At 44.3% G+C, this 18,601-nt stretch overlaps 1 protein-coding gene and 1 long non-coding RNA gene across 2 annotated transcripts in view; one reads left to right on the top strand and one right to left on the bottom strand.

Moving 5' to 3' along the window:
- The window catches only part of LOC146982750 (uncharacterized), a 100,395-nt gene that overhangs the window by 12,323 nt on the left and 69,471 nt on the right, over window positions 1–18,601 (bottom strand). The window lies entirely within an intron of this gene.
- On the top strand, window positions 1,069–16,642 carry c1ql1l2 (complement component 1, q subcomponent-like 1-like 2). Its single transcript, XM_085783890.1, has 2 exons — window positions 1,069–2,273; window positions 15,444–16,642. Exons 1-2 carry the CDS (start codon window positions 1,656–1,658, stop codon window positions 15,621–15,623), a joined length of 798 nt encoding a protein of 265 aa, XP_085640016.1. The 5' UTR covers window positions 1,069–1,655; the 3' UTR covers window positions 15,624–16,642.

Here is an 18,601-nt window from a genome sequence, read left to right as displayed (position 1 = left end):
CCCAAAAAAAAACAACAACTGGCAACTCAGTATTGACATGAATGTGCCATATTCTTCCATCTGTCTTGACACATTTGTCCACTTTGCGTTCTGTCGAAAACCGACCTCTTTGCAAACATCCTGCGCATTTCATGTGATGACTGTGTTTGTTTGCCATGTACACACTTTATCATTTGTTTTTCTTCTTTCACCATTTATCACTCTAAGGGATGAAAATGTCAAACAAATGACATCACTGCTGCATATAGATTTTTTTTCCCCTCCCAACCAGGACCCTTAATTTGATAAAAACCATGAAATCAATACCTAAAAACAGACACCAATAAGAAATGGTGTCAGCGCGTTCAGGTGGAGAAACTGTTATTGACACCGGGGAGGCGAGGCAGACGGAGGGAATAAAATAACAGGGTCAATGTCAGCGGCCTCTAACGGAGGGATAGATCTGCTTTTACCCTTAAGTGGCCCCGTGTGATGTGTGGCCAGAAGTTCCTCTACATGTGTTGTTGCATTTAATGGTTTATGAGTTCATTTCTTGGCTTTAACTTTTGTAATTAGCACCTTTTTTTTCAGAGAAGCTGCTAGATTTTCCTGGCATGGCTGATTTAAGTGTTGTCTTGTCTGTGCACATATATGCATGAATCTTTAGAACCTACCTCCAAGAAAAAAAGAAAAAGAAAAAAAAAAGAGAGAGACTGTCTTTCCACAGCTCCATCTTTATTTTTAGAGGCTGGATGCTGATGAGAGAGGAGAAAGCAAGCAAGGGAGTGAGAAATGGCTTCAAAAGTGGGGTGGGAAGAGGGAGGGAGGTAAGGAGAGGGGGATGAGAGAAGGGGCGCAAGGTGGTCAGGAAGGTTAGTTGCGGTTATGTTGGTTGTGGACCAGGAGAGTGGTACAAACGAAATGCAATGTGATGATGAGAGTTCTTCCTCTCTGAGTGAGCTGGAGAGAAAGAGAGAAAGAGAGGGAGAGAGAGAGAGAGAGAGAAAGGGGGACGTAACCACACCAACCTCTCACTCGATGGGGGGGAGCTGAGGGGAAGGAGGGGGCTCCACTGCTACTGCCGTATAAAAAGCCAAGCCTGAGAATCCGGCACCACAAACTCACCACACATACACACATACACACACACACACATACACAAACACACAGATCCAGTGGCTGCTCTGTATCTCTCACACTCACCCACTCTCATCGTTTTCTCTCTCTCTCTCTCCCTCCCTCTCTCTCTCTCTACCTCTCTCTCCCTGTGTGTCTCGCTCCCTCTGTCTCTCACTTCATTCCTCTGGGCTCTGCATCCTTCTTGCTTCTTCTCACAAGTCAGATTGTGTTTGTAAGTATGCGCTGAATGTCTTCCTCTGTGTGCCTGGGCTTCCTTAAGTCTTTCTGTTATGTGTGAGTGACTGGTTGCCTTACTTTAGTGTGACTGAGCAGAGCAGCGAGGTGGATCAAGTGTATGTGGGTCTCTGTCTCACCCTCACACACTCGCCGTTCCTCTCGCAACTCTTCTCGGGATCTCCGGGTCCCTTTCGTCGGTGACAGGCTCCCCACACCAAACAGTCACCATTTCCGCCCCCGGGAGACCCACGCTGGCAGCGCAGCCCCTTCCCCGACTCAGCATCGGGAGGAAGACCCTGGTGGCGGCTGCCGTAGGGGTTATGCTGGTCCTGGTGCTGGTGGTCCTCATCCCGGTGCTCGTCAGCTCTGTGGGTACAGACGCCGGCCACTATGAGATGTTGGGCACCTGTCGTATGGTGTGCGACCCCTACTTGAACAAGGGCACTCCGGCCAGCAGCACCAGCTCCACAGGTCTCCAGGCGGAGGCGGAGGCGTTGAGCGACCACAGCAACGTGCTTCCACCTTCCACCTTGCTGCAAGGCCCACAGGGGAAGCCTGGCAGGCCGGGCAAGCCGGGACCGCCCGGACCTCCGGGAGAACCGGGGCCGCCGGGGCCACCGGGACCAGCTGGGCCTCCCGGCGACAGAGGGGATCAAGGAAGGACTGGGATTTTGGGTCTGGGCGGAAATGGAGCTATCAGCACGGCCACCTACAGCACGGTGCCTCGGGTGGCCTTCTATGCAGGGCTTAAGAACCCCCACGAAGGCTACGAGGTCCTCAAGTTTGATGACGTGGTCACCAACCTGGGCAACAACTACGATGGCATTTCGGGCAAGTTTATCTGCAGCATACCGGGCACTTACTTCTTCATCTACCATGTGCTGATGAGAGGAGGGGATGGCACCAGCATGTGGGCAGACCTCTGCAAGAACGGCCAGGTTGGTGCTTCAAAACTTTTTCTGAGTTTCCTCTCCCCCCTGTGTTTGAGCATGCCTGACTCCCCTGATGCTTACTCTCCTCTTCTCCTTCCTTCGGTATTTCCTCTATGGCTCTCTCTTAAGAAAAAAAAAAGAAAGAAAGAAAAATCATTCTTAGCAGGAGGCAGATTTTTTCATAAAGCCAGTGAATAAAAAGTGACTTTGTGCGGCCAGCGTGCGCATCTGCCATGCGCCTCTGAAAGCCCAGAGCGCACAGCTGTGGCACCGGCGCGCCTGGAGATAAAGATGTGTTGACTAGTTGCAACCGCGTCCCTCTCCTCGCTTGATGCGTCCTGACATTGCCGCTTCCCGCGGTCCAAAAGGACGGTCACAGTGCCAGTGTGGGCGGGTAGCGGCGCGCCGGTCTTTTTTTCTTTTCTTTTCTTTTTGTTTTTTTTGTCTTTGCGCTGTTAAATATGGGAAACAATCAGACGCTGCGTCGTTTCGTTTTTCTTTTTGCTTTGAAGTGGGAAATAATTTCTTGTGGAATTTACTGGCAGCTCGTGTCCGAGTGTGGGAATTTCAAGTGCTGAGAGTCTGGAGTAATGATGACAATGAAACTGCAGGAGTTGGAAGTAATAAAGCAGTTGGCTGACATTTACTGCTGTTTGGTTAGATATGTGTGAGGAACGCATTTCGACTTTTTTTATAGTAATTAATTAAAATATTATTAATTATTAAGCTACAACTATACTGCCTTCTGTTTCTGATACAAATGACACATTTAACTTTTAGGTGTGTGTTTTTGTGCTCGGCGCAATGTGTGTAATCAGGGAGAGAGAGAGGGAGGGGGGTTGGTGTTGGCAGGAATTCGCTCACAATATTTGGACCGTATCTGTCTGTTCAAACCCACCGGCTAATGTTATCTGTCCGCGGCTGCATCCATCTGTCTTTCCCCGTCGTGTTAAATGCATTAGGACGTCTACGTGATCTATTCACGGCTTCTTTGATGCATCATTTTAATGGGGCGCTAATCTTATTTTGCGCCCCCGAGGGTCTTCTCAGGTCGGTAATGTGTGCCAGTGTAGTTTGCAGCTTTTCCGATCAGCCGTCACATCTCCTCCCTTCAAAGTGGCTCCGAGACGCGTTCTGCTGCTCTGCCCGTAAAATGATGGATGTTGCACAACAGTTATTTCAGTCACTGTTTTTCTGTGTTTACTGGGGCTGCAGCTGTGTCTTTGACAAACACCACAAATAAAAATGCAAAAAAATATAAAGAAAACTAAAGAAAAGTAGCACCCTGTCATGTTTTTCTTAAAAAAAAGAAAAGGTTTACACCCCAGAACAAAACAGGTTTCATTTTGAATCCTGTGCAAAATTTAAATTCTTTCTGCTTAATTTGTTCAAGTTCATTATATTAGAAGAAATCCTCAACTTAGGAGGTGACATTTCACACACTGTTACTGTTATGCCTCTTTACTGTACAACTGCTCCACAGGCTCAGCCGGCTTCATGTCCTGCCTCCATCAGCTTTGTAATCAAAGTCAATTGTGCACATGGATACACAGCATTGTGATGAGAAAAGCTGCTGCTGCTGCTGCTGGTGACAGATTTTTTTTTCTGACTGAATGTTAGATGAGTTTACAGGTCACAGGAAGTGTTGTTTATGCGCATGTGGCGTTGCACTGTGTAGTCGGAAACACAGCACGATGAACCAGAAATACCTCGGCCCTGCAGCCTCTGTCACCTCTATCACCTCTGTCACATCTTATGTATGGCTAATAAAACCCAAAACAATTTAATTTATTCTTTTACTTTTATTGTTTTTGCCAAATCAGGTCAAGCTAAAATTTAGTTGAGTTCTTAAATCCCAAGTGTTGAGAGGAGCTGGAACAACAGTTGGCATCGCCTCACCGAGGCCATTGGAGGTTAACGCTTTTACCCCTGCCAGGTTCACACCCAGCAAGAAAAAAAAAACTGAGTTACAGCGACTGCGTTCTATATGTCTCACTCAACAGTAATGTTTATGGGTGGGTGTAAAAGCATTGATATATAATAGGGGTAGAAGAACATATGTTCCTATAAAACGCCTTCTGTTCCCGCTTCATTGTGCTCCCAAGAGGAGGGTATGAAGGTACTTAAGTTAGACGCACAGTGTGCATCTCCAGAGACCTGCGTAATGTTTATTAAGTGGTAGCTGCTTCTCTGTCTCCATCCTCCTCCGTCCTGTGTCACAGCTTACGCATAAATGTGCACTCCCCCTTTTGTGTTTATTGGGCTGTGTTGGCTGATGGAGAAGGCCCCAGAGTCTCAGTCTGTGTAAATGACTGTGAATGGTTATAAATGTTGGGCCAACTTATGCTACATCATTGATGAAGTGCTGAGAGTCAGGCTGAAGCTTCTACAGTCACACTGGTGCTTTCCTCAGCTCATTAAGGCTGCAAAAAGCTAGACTGTGGGTTGGGACAGGAGAGGCCGGGGAATTGCAGACAATACCAGTATTTTATCATCTTTTGGCTTTAGCGAAGCAGCGGGTTTCCACGCCCTGCAGTGCTGTTTCACTCCGGCGTGCTCCTCCCACTCCAGGGGTTCTTAGAAACTCTGTTCAACATCAACATCCACGGGTTACTTTATTTCTTCTCTTTTATTTTCCCTCCACCACCAAAAACACCCCCCATGCACTTCCTCTTTTCTCTTGGCAGAGTGCAAACACAACAATCGCAGCACTGTCCCCAGAACTTTGACACTTTTTCTAGCAAAAAAAGAGAGAAAAAAAAAAAGTTAGTTTCCTGGTAAACAAACAAATAAGGAATCTATTTTCAGCACAGCACACTTTATCCGCTTTCCAAGTTCCTCTCTCCGCACACACACACTCTTCTGGCTTCCTCATCGCCTGCTCTTTTGCTTGCGTGCCAGATATCCCAACCAATCCTAAACTCCTTCCTCCCCACATTAAATTGGAGCTTTGCTATAACCTGTCGTGGACGCATCCTGAGAGACACGGCAGTGACAATGAAGACGAATTTATTGGACAAAGGAGAAAGGGGAGGACAGAAAAGACAAAGTTATTGTGCTATTGAGTCTATTTAATAGTAATTAAAAAGCTTGAACCAGATCCAGGATGTGTTTGCGCTTCTCCTCTCCGCTCCCTTCTTAATATTGTTATTAATCCGCAAAACCGTTTCAGAGTTAATTAAAAGCAATGACTTCAGCGTCAGTCTCTCAAGAGGACCATAGTGAATAATCACTCTGTCTCCTCCTTTAATAAGCTTCAACGTCCTTCGTGCACATGGCTCTTCCCTAGCAATTACCTCTGCAGTCTCCTCCTCATACACACACACACTCATTCACACATGCTTTTACAAACACACACACACACGGTTACGCGCATGCTTGCCCACCCCTCCTTCCCTCCCTCCCTCCCTATAACCCAACCCAACTGTGCACTGCCCTCCATCTCTCCTCTGTGCCGGGTCTACAGGAGCTCACTTTTCTAAAGTTTTCATCTTCAAAGGAAAACTTATTCTTTTTTTTCTTTTCTTTTAGAAAAAAAAAAAGAAAAAGAGAAAAAAGAAAGCAGCAAAAGAGAATACGGATTGCGGTATCACAGAATCGATTTGCTAACACACAACACCATCAATATTCTTCATTGCTCTCAAGTGATGCATTGCACTATAACAGAAGAGGTTACAGCGTACAATCCTGTTCTTGGATTTTGTTTTTGGAGCTCACCTCGCTTCAGAGAATAGTGATTCTTTTTTTTTCCCGTCTCCATCTCTTTAAAGTGTTGCTCAACTTAGCTCAGTCGCGTGTCGTTTCCCTGCCGAGTCATTCGCCTCAGTCCATCTCCCTGGTTATATGAAGGCACCTCCAGCAGGGGCGGATTTCAGCCCTCGTGCACATTAAGTCTGTTTATCCTGTTGCTGTGTATCTAGGTGAAACCCACGAATTGTGTTTAGCATGTGTTGTCAATCCCAGTATTAAACATGTGAGCCGAGCCATCTGGACCAGGGTCTGTTCTGTTTGGTTTGATTATTGACATATGTTCCACACAAAGGTGAGGACAACAGGAAGAGAGGGCTCAGCAGCTAATCCTCCAGGATCAGATGCGATTTTAATCACTTTTTTTCTTCTTTTTTTTTAAACAAAACTGATTTGTTTTTAGCACTATTTAGTATTTAAGAAAAAAAGATGGCCAACCATTACAAACTACCTACACACAGATACAGCAATACTTAAGACTTGATTGATTTTAACATTCTGGTAATGTTCGGACCTGCTATTCCTCATCGTGGTCTGACTTCAGCACTGAGAGGCCTCTGTGTGTCTGCCTGGTGTAACAGAGAGACTCTGTCTGAAATAGACAGGCAGGGTTTGAGAGAGCCTCCCTCAGTCCCTCAGCCTCTTTGCCTGCAGTATTGATCCCCTTATGTGTATGTGTGCATGTGTGTGCGCGCGCGTCTCTTTCCTTCTTCTGACAGACCCGTTTCTTTCTGTGTGATGTATACCGTGGCACTTCTTCTATAATCAGCCTGAGAGGTAGTGGAGGCGGACCTTTGGCCTTGATCTGCTGTGTAATTGGACATTGGATTTGACACTCTGCCGAGTGGAACATTAGAGCTGGCCTAATTAGGTGCGAGGGCTATTAAATGAAGATTGGCCCATGTTGTTAGGAAATATCACACAGATTGGAAATGTCAAGATCACATCGGGCTGTCATCTGCAAGCACAGGGAAGAAAATCTATCATTTATTGGTGAAGTTTCAAAACTTGCTTGAAAACTGCCCACCACTTGTCTGTAATAATTCAATTTTCTTTAAAAACATTTTTTCTCAGAGCTACAGTACGCAGAGAGCCACGAGAGCCAACCGTGAGCACACTGCTCTGCGCTGGCATCTCAGATGAAGTATCTTGTGAAATACTTCTATAATGTCTCATGTACAGAGAGACCAAAAACATACAGTCTAAAATAGTCTATGGGTTGTCTCCTGTGGCAGGCTGACTCAGGGATGTTGACTCACAAGGCTTCTTCATTATAATGAGGGCCATATGGGAGATAGAAAGTGCCCCTGGCCCTCTTATGCAAACATCTCCCTCTCTCCGCCTCTCCCCACGCCCTTGACATTTAACCGTCCCCCAAATTCAGTCTTCAGCGATACCCGCAATTATCCTCTGCCTCTTCACAGCGGCGCGGCGAGTCAATGGCTTCAAATGACTCACAGTCTGCTACATAACTGGATGTGTTTAACACCTGCCGCCCGCCTTTAAAGCCCCAAATGTGGGTAAGACATCAACAGTCGCCCCAGCAGAAGAGGGTGAACGGGTTACTGTATGAAAAATGCAGAGCTGACAGTCGTACCTTCTCATGCAACACTTGTACAGAAACTCACTTTGCCTCATTTTAGAGGAGGATTTTTTATTTAAGAAAAGAGGAAAATCTAAGTGCCTCAGGGTTACTAGGAAGCACACTGGGAAGAAAAAAAAACAGAAAAATGGCTTAGTGTGAACAAAGGTTGAAAATTTTGTAGTAAAAGTCTCTTTTCAGACGAGTCTCTGAGCTGTGATTGTAGTTTTGTTGTTGGTGCTGGAGGCGTACAGTGCTGTGTACCTCAGTAATTAACTGGGTCTGATGAGTCAGACACAGGGAAGAAAAGACTGACTGGATCACAGGTCAGAGTTGATGCCTCCTCTCCTGCTTCTTTCTGTCAAACCTCTTTTCAGGAGACGCTGTCTTAGTCTGATGCTCTTTGTCACTGCTGCTGAGCCGAGACACCGTTACCCCGGCTCCTCAAAAGGTGCCTGCAGTGTTTGAATCAAGTATCAGTGGTGCGTGTGCTTAACTAATGAAGCGAACTAACGAACTAATGTCTGACACCAGACTCACCTTCTTCTTGCGTTACAGTATGCTAACATAAACACTGAGGGGGTTTTGTGTGTGGGGAAAGTCATTCTGTTTTAAAGGAGGCTGAGCAGGTACAAAGAGAACAGCTGGTGAAATTAATTCAGGAAGCCTTTTTCTAGTCTACGTCTGACAGATGGCAAATTCTCTGTTACCATTTCATTCCTCTTATCATGTTTTCACTTTGGTTCCTCCGACAAATAAACCTGTAACACATAGGAGACCTGACGTTTCCTGACACCGCCGCTCTCTTGCAACCCATCGCGTTTTCCTGTTCTCATTATTTCAGTAAAATTGCACCTCGTGCGTGTCTGACTGTCTGTGTGTGTGTGTTCAAAAACTACAAAAAAAAAAAAAGGCACAGGGTATGTGTGTGTTTGTTATGTGTTGTGCGGTGAAATGCTGGATTAGGCTCAATAGCAGTGGCAAGCCATCTAAGCTGCTATTAAGCATGCGGTTCACGGCTGGAATGTTCAAACATAATTAGACAGCAGTACACTTTGATTTAAAGAGGACCAATAGACTCGTCGAAATGGAGGCTCAACATCAAGTCAACAAATCCCTGTCAGAGAAGCTACCAGACATGTCCTTGTCACTGTGACAAAGCTTCTTGTAAGTTCGTGGTCCCACAGAGACTTTACAGGCCCCTCCTGCGCCAAGACAACACATAAAGCCTCAAACCTGCCATGATTTTCATAAACAGTGTTTTAATGGTTTATTATAATAAAAGCTCTGCAGCCAACCATACGACACGACACACCACGGATGCTGAATGATAGTGATCTACAGCGTCCTTTGAATAGACTGTAAATGAAACTGTTGATTATGAAAAAGAAATCCCACATGACCGAGAAGCGATAGCGTTCAATCTTCGTGCCATCATTATTGACAACTGTGGCGTTCAGATTCTCGGATAAAAAAAGCGCACGAGTTAAAGAGGAGGAGCGCACACTTCACATTTCCAGGCACGCATTATCTATTAAGCCCCGGCGCGGCCTTGAATTTTCTGTGTCTCCACTCAGAATATTATTCAATCAAAGCCATCACGTTGACGATATGACGGATGCAAACACGCGCGAGCAGCCACAAGGAAGACAACATTGCCTGACACCTCATTTACCATCGTGGGAGCTGGCGCTTACAGCCTCATGCTTTGTTTGTCTTGTCAAAGTTCCTCTACATATTCTGTGTCAAGGTCACGCGCTGCCGGTTGGCTGTTTGTCCTGCTCATCTCTCACTACACAGCTGCTCCATCCTGCATTTGAACCTCTGGCTTATATTTCTAACAAGTGCTTTGTGTGCAGTGGAGACATAGCAAAAAAAAAAAAAAACTGAGAGAAGAGAAGAAAAATAGCTCCAATAGCAGCTCCCTGATCATTATTTCAAAAATAGTGAGAGGTTTTATTCATGCATGCTTATCATTGAAAGCAAACGAAGGAGGCCTAGACTGCGGCAGCTAGTCTCTGAAGGGGATTAAAACCATTAGAGCAAAGAAACAAAACAAAACAAAAATATCATTGTGAAAAGAACTAGAAGGATTTGGGGGGAAGTTTACTTTCACTAGGGCTTTGCTCGCTCTGTTTCTGCTAAAGAAAAATGTTATTTGAACCCCACCCCAGCCCCCCCCCCTCTCAAAGAAAAAAAAAAGCATGACTCATGCTCTTGAAGAAGTCTTTAAATTTAGCTCCTTAAGGAGTGAATGATGATCATTTAAGCTATATTACACATCTGTGACATTGCCAGAGGTCTCCAGGTTCAGTGTGAACACCTGCCAAGCAAATGTTTTCATAAAGTTTCATTAAAATCCCAACTGACAAATCCTCCCGCGCAACCGTCACCCGCTGCCCCCTCCCCTCTCCTCCCCTCCCCTCCCCTCCCCGCCCACCAACACAAAAGCGGTAACCCTCTAATAAGATGGTGTTGACTCTGCGCACTCGGGGCACATCATATCATATTAATATGCACTGGACGCAGACATCTCAGAATCAGAACAGGAGGCTTTGTTTGCACATCGATATGAGCTGTGCTAGATTTAATCAGTTGGATAAACAATAAAAAAAAAAAAAAATTGTACAATATTCGATATATTACTCCTGCATCTTAAACCCTCTCCTCAGAATTTCATTATCCAGATTAGCTGTATAGCTCTTGCACATTTTACACCAACGTGACCGCTACTGTCTGTGGTGGCGTGTTGTTGAAAAGTTCGAGGAACCTCTTCCTCTTCCTCGTCTTGCTCTCTCCGTTATGACTTAGCAGCCCCACACCTGCACCATGCGCCTGGCTGGGTGTGGTGAAGTTTGTCTGGCTGTTCATGGAGCCGCAGGAAGGTCACAAGGACTGAAGTGAAGTGTTGCTGCACACAAACACACAAACTCCCCCAACAAATATGACTTAAAGTGCTGTACGCATGCTTGATGTTCTTTTAAATGCATCCGGGCTCACTCTGTATAAAATATATTCTTATTCATTTCACCTTCCATTACAAAACTGAGTTGTTTTTCATTTATTTATTAAAAAAAAAATCATAGTTGAGAAAGCTGAAGCAGTGTCAGCCTTGCTCCTCGCTGCTCCACATTTCAATGCTGTGAGCTGAAGGCAACACAAAGAACACTTTCTTTTGTGTTTGAAAATCATTCAGAGGACTGAGCGTCTGATGGATTGCAAGAGGACTTCACAAGAAATCCAGCAGAATTTCAGCCTCTGCATAGAAGCATAATAATGATTTGGAGGTTAAGGAAAAAGAAAAAAAAAAGAACAGTTAGCTGCCAGTAACTAAAATTCATTTTTATTATGGTGAAACTTTTGAGGAATATTTTTTTGCAGTCCTCGCCTGGTACGTGGAAAATCAGTCATACATCAATCACGGTCATAAATATGATAAATAGCTACCAAGACCAATGACAGAAACTCTGTGGGAGCCCTTGCAATGATGATTCCCTGTGAATATTTGCAAAATTGCTGTGTAATGTATAATGAAGTGTTATTCTGCTGAGATGTTGTGTAATGCCATGTTCCCCCTCATGCTGTATAACACACAGTCGGGTTCAGCCAGGTCCAATCTGAGATGTCACAAATATGGCACCTTTCTATTTAAATGTGCAGTGAAAAAAAAAAAAGACGGTGTTCAGTTCATGATCCTCTCCAGCGTCAAGTGCAGCTACTGTATGCTGTCATTGTGTTGATTGGGAGACTAGCACCAGGAAAACTTGAATAACTCTCTTCAGGGTTCCTACTGTAGTTTCTATAGACTTTAAATGCTTGAACCGTTTAAACTTTATAGTTTGACCAGCGACACCGGTAACAGTGTGTATAGCGTGGTATTTTAAGATGATCATTTTCTGAGCACAAATAAGTATTTCCATTCTCTCTCGTGAGACTGACTCAAACTACTGGAGACTTCACAAAAGCTTTACATTTGCTATTTTCATAACACTTTTCACGCCTCTGCACATCCTCTGCACACGTTTTATGTTTTCAACAGCAAGTTGTTAAAAAATCAACTGAAGATGAGCATGCAGGTTCGGCATTAGCAGCAGTGACTGAAGAAAAGAGAAGAAAAGACCAGCCTTACTGCTACTTAACTACATCAACAGACTCTATAAGGGAAGATGCAGTAGTAAACACTAAGGAGTTGGGTCCAGTGTGGAGAGTAAACATGAGAATAAGAAGAGCCAAAGTAGAGTAATAACTAACCAACAAAGATAAATGAAAACAATGTACTAGTGTTAACAAGATGTTGATTATGATAGAGGGGCTTCTATTATTTCACCAAACTAAATGTCAGTACAATCTCTTCCAGGCTCCCCGCTAGCTTTGGCAATGGTGATCCTTTCCGTGCAGGAGAACTCCGTCAGTAACTGGCCTCTGCTCACATTTGTCAATATGCCTGTTGTGTGTAGCCCTTAAAAGGCGCCAGCTAATTATTGGGCATCCTCTCTGTGCCGCCTGTTGGGCCAGCTTGTCTACACCCGCTAGAAAACCCCCTCCATTTTTAAGCTACGTGGACAAACGCCGATGTGAGGCATACAGGGGCCAGAATGGACTTTTGAGACCCTTTAATGAGCCACAAGAAAACACCTGAAAGGCACATAAACTATTGATTTTGATTCAACCTTACAGACTGGACTAAGTGACTAATTGGCTTATTTAACTAGTGGTTACTTTAAAAGGATGCACAGTGCTTTCTTTTTTCTTCTCAAGAGAAAATAATGATCTTCTCGCTCAATTTTACTCAATATAAGTAGTTACCAATGTTCCAGATCTCCTTGTTATAGTGACTGGTTAATGGCACTGAGATACAATGCAGACTCAACAGTTTTTGCTCCTGCGGCTCTGTGAATCAACATATTTGAAATGAAACGATGCCAACATTCAATTTAACATCCATACTTAGCATCCGTATTGAGCTGACATTTGAGTTAAAGCAATACTGGGAACTATAACACTTTAATGGTCATTTTTAAGTTAACTGGACAAATTAAGATAAATGTTTCGTATCCTCTCTGGTGTCAGTGTGGTTAATGGTCTTCGCAAGCTGAGATGGGCTCAGATCAATTGACTGAGGCATTATCTGAACTTTTAGGTGCAAAAAAGGGCAGAAAGTAAAAGCTTTTATGGGAAACTAGGGCAGTTTGGCTCATCAAGGTTTGTTTACTGGTCTTAGAGAGTGCTGCTACATGTAAAGAAAGAATGAACACTGTGTCTGTGATCTGTGTGGGTCTGAAACAGAAAAGCTTCACCCTCGTCTCTGCTACATTAGCTGCTGCTAACGTCACACACCCAAACCTGACTGTACCATATGAGGTTAAGTTGTATTCTGGGTAACATGCTGTAGGCACCAGGTTTTGATAAGGAGGAATTATATGTGGATTTGCCTACTGCTGTTGTGTCAATATGGATATTTGTTTTATTAAAATGGCTACTTATTAAGTTCTGCATTTGTGACATAACCAACATCAACAGCTGTTATAAGTTTAGAAAAAGATTAGTTCAGCATCAGACATCATTCCTTTGCTCACCAGGAGCTGTCTCCAGTGATAGAAGCAATATCAACATTAACTCCTCTCTACTTAAGTTAGCATGCCAAGCAGCTAGCCTGTCCCATCTTGTCATTTTCTGATAGCAACCCCCTGCAGCCTCCAATCTGCCTTATACTTATACTGCTGCTCAGACGACATGTGATGCACCAAGATTAACTATTTATATGAAACAATGAGATGGGTTTGTTGCCTTGAGAGAGCATGAGAGATAAGAAAACAAGCTGTTTATCAAGAATCCCTTTCACATGTTTTGTTTGAAGAATATTGGTCATACAGTTATTTTGAACCTTAATTTACTGTTTGCATCTATTTCTGCTGATATCTGTAAAACCAGATGACACATGGTCTGTTTTGTGATGATGTCTTGCAATCCCATGTGGGATGGGCCAGACAGGCATCACAACAAAACTAACTAACAAAGATGGCCGACACTTGTCAAGTGACAATCAGCACCTGCTCCTAACAAGAAACCACTTTCAGCAGCAGGGAAAAGCAGCCTTCTTACTCTGTCCATCTTTAGCCCAACAGTGTTACAGGAGTTGGAGTGGAGTTAGTGCTAAATCGCTGAAATACTCAAAATTTTAAATGCAATGCGTTGGATTTTCAGAGCCAACGCCAGAGAATATGCTGTGTCACTGTCCAGATCTACTTGCAGTCTGCACTGTTCAGAATAAGGTTTAAGTTCGTGACTGTAACGGAGGATCATATTTAATTGGGCCTCTTGGCTCGCCGGACAAGGCACACACACTGTATGAAGTCAACATCCAGAGTGTGACCTTCACTGTGTGTCTTCCAACTCTTTACTCGCTTTAGTTTGGAAAAGAAAAGACAGAAGATGTTACAGACAGCTCTGCCTGAGGAAAAATGCAGCTTCAGCTATAACACCCATACATAGCAGTCATCCGAACTCTTAATCTACCACTGTATTAGTCTCTGTCTCTCCCCCCCCCACACACACACACAGAGGAACATCTCATCCATTGTTTCAGTGCCCATTTGGCACTGCAGCTATACTTTCCTCCCCAGAGAGAGAGAGCATGTTTGTGGTGGAGGTCTTAATTAGCCAGGACAGGTTATTTAGAAACTGTTCCAAATGTTCTATAGCCAGAATGGCCAACCACACAGACACACGCACGCACACACGCACAGACACACAAAGGAAGGTAAACATTCCCTTCTCTTCTTTATTGTACAACTCACTCTGGTGGTTTACGTCATTCTCATTGCTATGCATTATCAAATATTTCTGCTCAGATCCGGCGCTCGTCCTTCATGCCTTTTCTTGATGTATTTCTCAGTAATTTCCTCCACAACAAAAGCCGCTCTCTGCTGATAAGTTTCGGAAACTTTTTCTTTCTGTGGACCTTTAGTTCCAAGGTTGAATGTTAGGTCTTCTAAGACCACTGGCGAGATTGAAACCATAAATCTGCTTGACAGAGGGGCCTAAAGGTTTGACTGACCCCTCCGGTTGCTCTTGTAGGTTTAATATCAATATGAAGAACTATTTGTGCCATTGGTGTGTCCAGTAATTTATTTCACTTCAAAATGAAAAACTGAGTTTTTATTTTGGGTATTCCCTAAATGATACATTCTCCGTCTGTGCAACATAAAAAATCTCTTGTGGTACAGCAGGAGAAAGTGATTTCTTTCAGACTAGTGACACGTTTTGTTAAGTGCTCTTTGGTTTCCTCTTCATTACTTCTGCCAGGAGGTGATGAAGCTTTGGGGAGTTTTTTTCCCTTAATGATTTCACTCTGAATTTTTTGTTTGCTAGTTTATTGGTAGAATATATCAGAAACCTGTGAACAGACGCCAGTAAAAAGAGAAAAAGAACTGTGGCCATGGAGAAGGGAATATGTGCCTCGTCTTTGGTGCAGACCTGGATCTAGACACAGATCAAGGACATTTCTGAATGCCTTTTTAACATTGTAACACTGAATCCTCTGAAATAGAAAGTCATACACTTTCTTTACACAGAATATATAAACAATTAAAAGCGCTTATATCTCATAATTATGTGCCAATCTTTTTGTATTATCAATATAATTCATGTAGAGGACTGTGCAGCCTTGTAAGTGAGAGCTCTTAAGTTTTAATTCAGATTTACAATAACTTGTAAAATGTAATATCTGACAAACTTTTGGATGTATTTTCTAAGCTCATGTGCTGATACAGTACTGTATGTACAGACAGCACAGCTAACATGCAGACCCCGTCTCCTACATGTCCTCTCTGTCCCTTTTCTTCCAGGTCCGTGCCAGCGCCATCGCCCAAGACGCTGACCAGAACTACGACTACGCCTCCAACAGCGTCATCCTCCATCTGGACGCGGGCGACGAGGTCTACATCAAACTGGACGGAGGCAAAGCCCACGGAGGGAACAACAACAAGTACAGCACCTTCTCTGGTTTCATCCTCTACGCAGACTGAGAGCACACACAGACACAGAGAAGGTCAGACAGGAAGAGATTGAGGGAGCGAAAGAGAGTTGTACGACCGGGAGGGAGGGGGTGTGTGTGTTCAAAGCCGGAATGCTTTCTAGTTTTCCTAATTCTCTCCATCATCATGGACACCTCTGCTTCGCATCCATCAGCCAAGACACCCAGGCTCTGTAGTCGAGCCTGGGTGCAAAGCTCCTTGAGTATGCACTGAGAGGGGCCGGGCGTGGGGAGGAAGTGGGCTGGGGGTTTTTTTCTTGCCGAAAGCTCCTCAACATTACGCCGACGTGTCAGAAGCCCCTTGATTTCAGTGTCTCTCCTCTTCAGCCCTGCACCATTGCACAGAAATATCAACGACTAAAACGAAAAACCCTGCAAAAAAGTGGATGATCTCACCTCTTCTCTCCAGTGGCAACGGTCAGCTGTGCTGTCAGTGGACTCGATTGACTCAAACTTGTAGTGTTGTTCCGTGCAATTTTCCTTAGATTGTGTTTTTTATTTTGTAGACACGCATAATATTCTACACAGATGAGATTTTAAAAAAAGAAAAAAAGATGAAGAATATATTTGTCCAGTGTGAAGATATCTTGTTTGACTGAGAGAGAGAGGATTTGTGAGATGTTATTTGTGATGCAGCTCAGAGATCTAACAGCTGGAAAAGAAATCTTTAAATCAAGACTGTCAGTATTTGATGGCAGTGGGTGTTTCTCTCCATCACTGGGTATACAGCAAGGTAATTATATATATTGTTCATGTGGAGAATAACAATATATTCTGCACTGTATCTTCCAATGTATCTGAAAAAGAAAGCATCTCATATAGAGAATACCTTTTCCCCCACGAACCACCTCACTCTTTTCACATCATCCACAAAATGTCCTGCTGCTGTTCAGATTAAAAAGTAGAAGTTCAAATCGTCTCCTCGATGTTCTAGTTTTATGTAGACACTGTAGACTCGGCACGACCGGCCACGTGACGAAGAAAAGCAGAAAAAAAACAAAACAACAACAACTGAGATCAGATTTCTGAGGTAAGCAAGTTGAAGAGCGCCCATTCTCTTCTCCTCCCCTGCTGCGCTGTGACCTCCGAGCCTTCGTCTTTTGCAGACAACAAAAAAAAAAAGCCTTCTGAAGTGGTTTGGGTGGGAAGGTTTGAGGGGTTGTAGTTGCCGCAAAGATCCAGAGACAAAGAGCAACATGGTGGTGGTGGTGGTGGGGTGGGTGGGTAGGGCAGAGGTGGAGGGGGGGCGTTTCGAACACAGTGAGTGGGCAGTTTTTATGTTTCAGTGTCTCTGAGCTTCACTTGGATGTCATTCCATTCATTAGCTGCATATTCACTGACACACAGGCATTATGGTAATATTTACTCAACATGGCGGCCTGACAGCTTGCTTGAGAATGAAACTGATTGGGTGAGTGACTTGGCCTCTTATGACTGCACGTTTGTGTGTGCGTGTATGTGCGTGTGCGTTTGTCTGTGTGTGTGTGTTTGCACGTGTGAGGATGTATGTGTGTATGTACTGTATGTATGTATGTGTCTGTGCGTACCAGTGAGTGTCTGCATTTTAGCATGTGCCGTGCCATAGCTACATTGTTCTTTTCCAGAGTTATTCTGTGCTACAGCCAATGACAGATATTCTACTCAGCAGCCAATGAGATTGTGCTCTGTAGGGTGGTGGAGCCTCTATAGATATGATGAGAAGAACAAACAGCTTGTAAATGAAATCTATGACATGTTTGTCTATCTTATCTTTTGGAATTGTTGAATACATTTAAATAATAAATGGGATTTTTTGAGTGACTTGTCTCATGAGAATTCTTGTATCCAAAACACACTAATTAGGGGAAAATGATTTGTAAATGACCTCATTCACTGTGTGAGACTATACTAACTACAGTGTAAACAACACGAGTTGAAATGTGTGTTTCCTGCTCTGGTTAAAGTATGAATTTTAACAATGGCCTGTCAGCGCAAACACTAAAAAAAGAAAAGAAACATCCTATGAGCAAGTCCCTCATCTCTCTTTTCTCTCTAAAAAAGTTAAATATATTTGGGGTGATGGGCGTCGAGGGGGAGATTTCTGTGTTTATGCTCCCTGCGTCCCATCTTAAAGCGATCCTGTGGAGCTTCCCTCCATCTGTAAAGGTGCGCTCAGAGATAAAGACCCTCCAACAACATCCCCCCGTGGAGCAAAACGCACTTTCAGAATGCCGATGAGTCCTTAAGGAAATGCAGGCTATTCCTCAAATCGGCAATCGTGGCGTCTTTTCACAGATCCTCATCAACAGAGGCGTGATATACCCGGCGAGGAAGCGAGGACGGAGGAGAAGAGACAGGGGGAGGAGAGACTGAGCGAGATAGAAGAGGAGCAGAATATGGCCTGACAAAGACAGATGGAGACACGAGAGAAAGAGTAGGCCACGGAGAGAAGTAATGGGGAAGAGACGGATGGGGAGGGAGTGGGTAAAGAGAAATAGAAGGAAGACAGACAGACAGAAGCAGAGGGGGGGCTGGCACCGGTTTGGGGGAGGAGGGCTGGATTGTTTTCAGCATGGAGTGATTCCCTGTCGGGGCTGTGTGAGGTGTCAGGAGAGATTAGCCGGCGTGAGGCTGCAGGAAAGAGCTTGAGATAGCTCGGATTGGACAAGTGTCAAGAAGTGGACGTCCCTCAGACCTGGCAGGAATGGGATCTGACACTGGCTGCTTCGCTGGGCCGCACTACTCTGCTCTTAAGAGGCAGTGACTCCCCTCCGTATCATTTTATCCCATTTCCCTCTAGTGTATAACAAGCTAATTACATGCACGCTTGGCTAAATGAGAATGTCTGAGCCTCGCTTTTAATGGCACTAACATCTGTAAACCATTTTCACTGTAATTTCAAAAAGACATTATCGCCAAAACAACAGGACCGTCGCCGAAACAACACAGGCACGTACCAGCTGCGTTTCCGTGTTTGACACCAGGTCACAT

The sequence above is a fragment of the Trachurus japonicus genome, chromosome 8 (assembly GCF_045865225.1).
Source record: "Trachurus japonicus isolate A0001 chromosome 8, Traja_1.0".
Lineage (NCBI taxonomy): Eukaryota > Metazoa > Chordata > Actinopteri > Carangiformes > Carangidae > Trachurus > Trachurus japonicus.
Note: the sequence above shows the minus strand (reverse complement) of the source record. Positions and strands in the feature narration are given on the sequence as shown.

Coding starts and splice junctions, on each gene's coding strand:
- c1ql1l2 (XM_085783890.1), top strand. CDS start 1,656: ATGCTGGTCCTGGTGCTGGTGGTCCTCATCCCGGTGCTCGTCAGCTCT. Junction 2,274..15,443: donor ACCTCTGCAAGAACGGCCAG/GTTGGTGCTTCA, acceptor CTTTTCTTCCAG/GTCCGTGCCAGCGCCATCGC.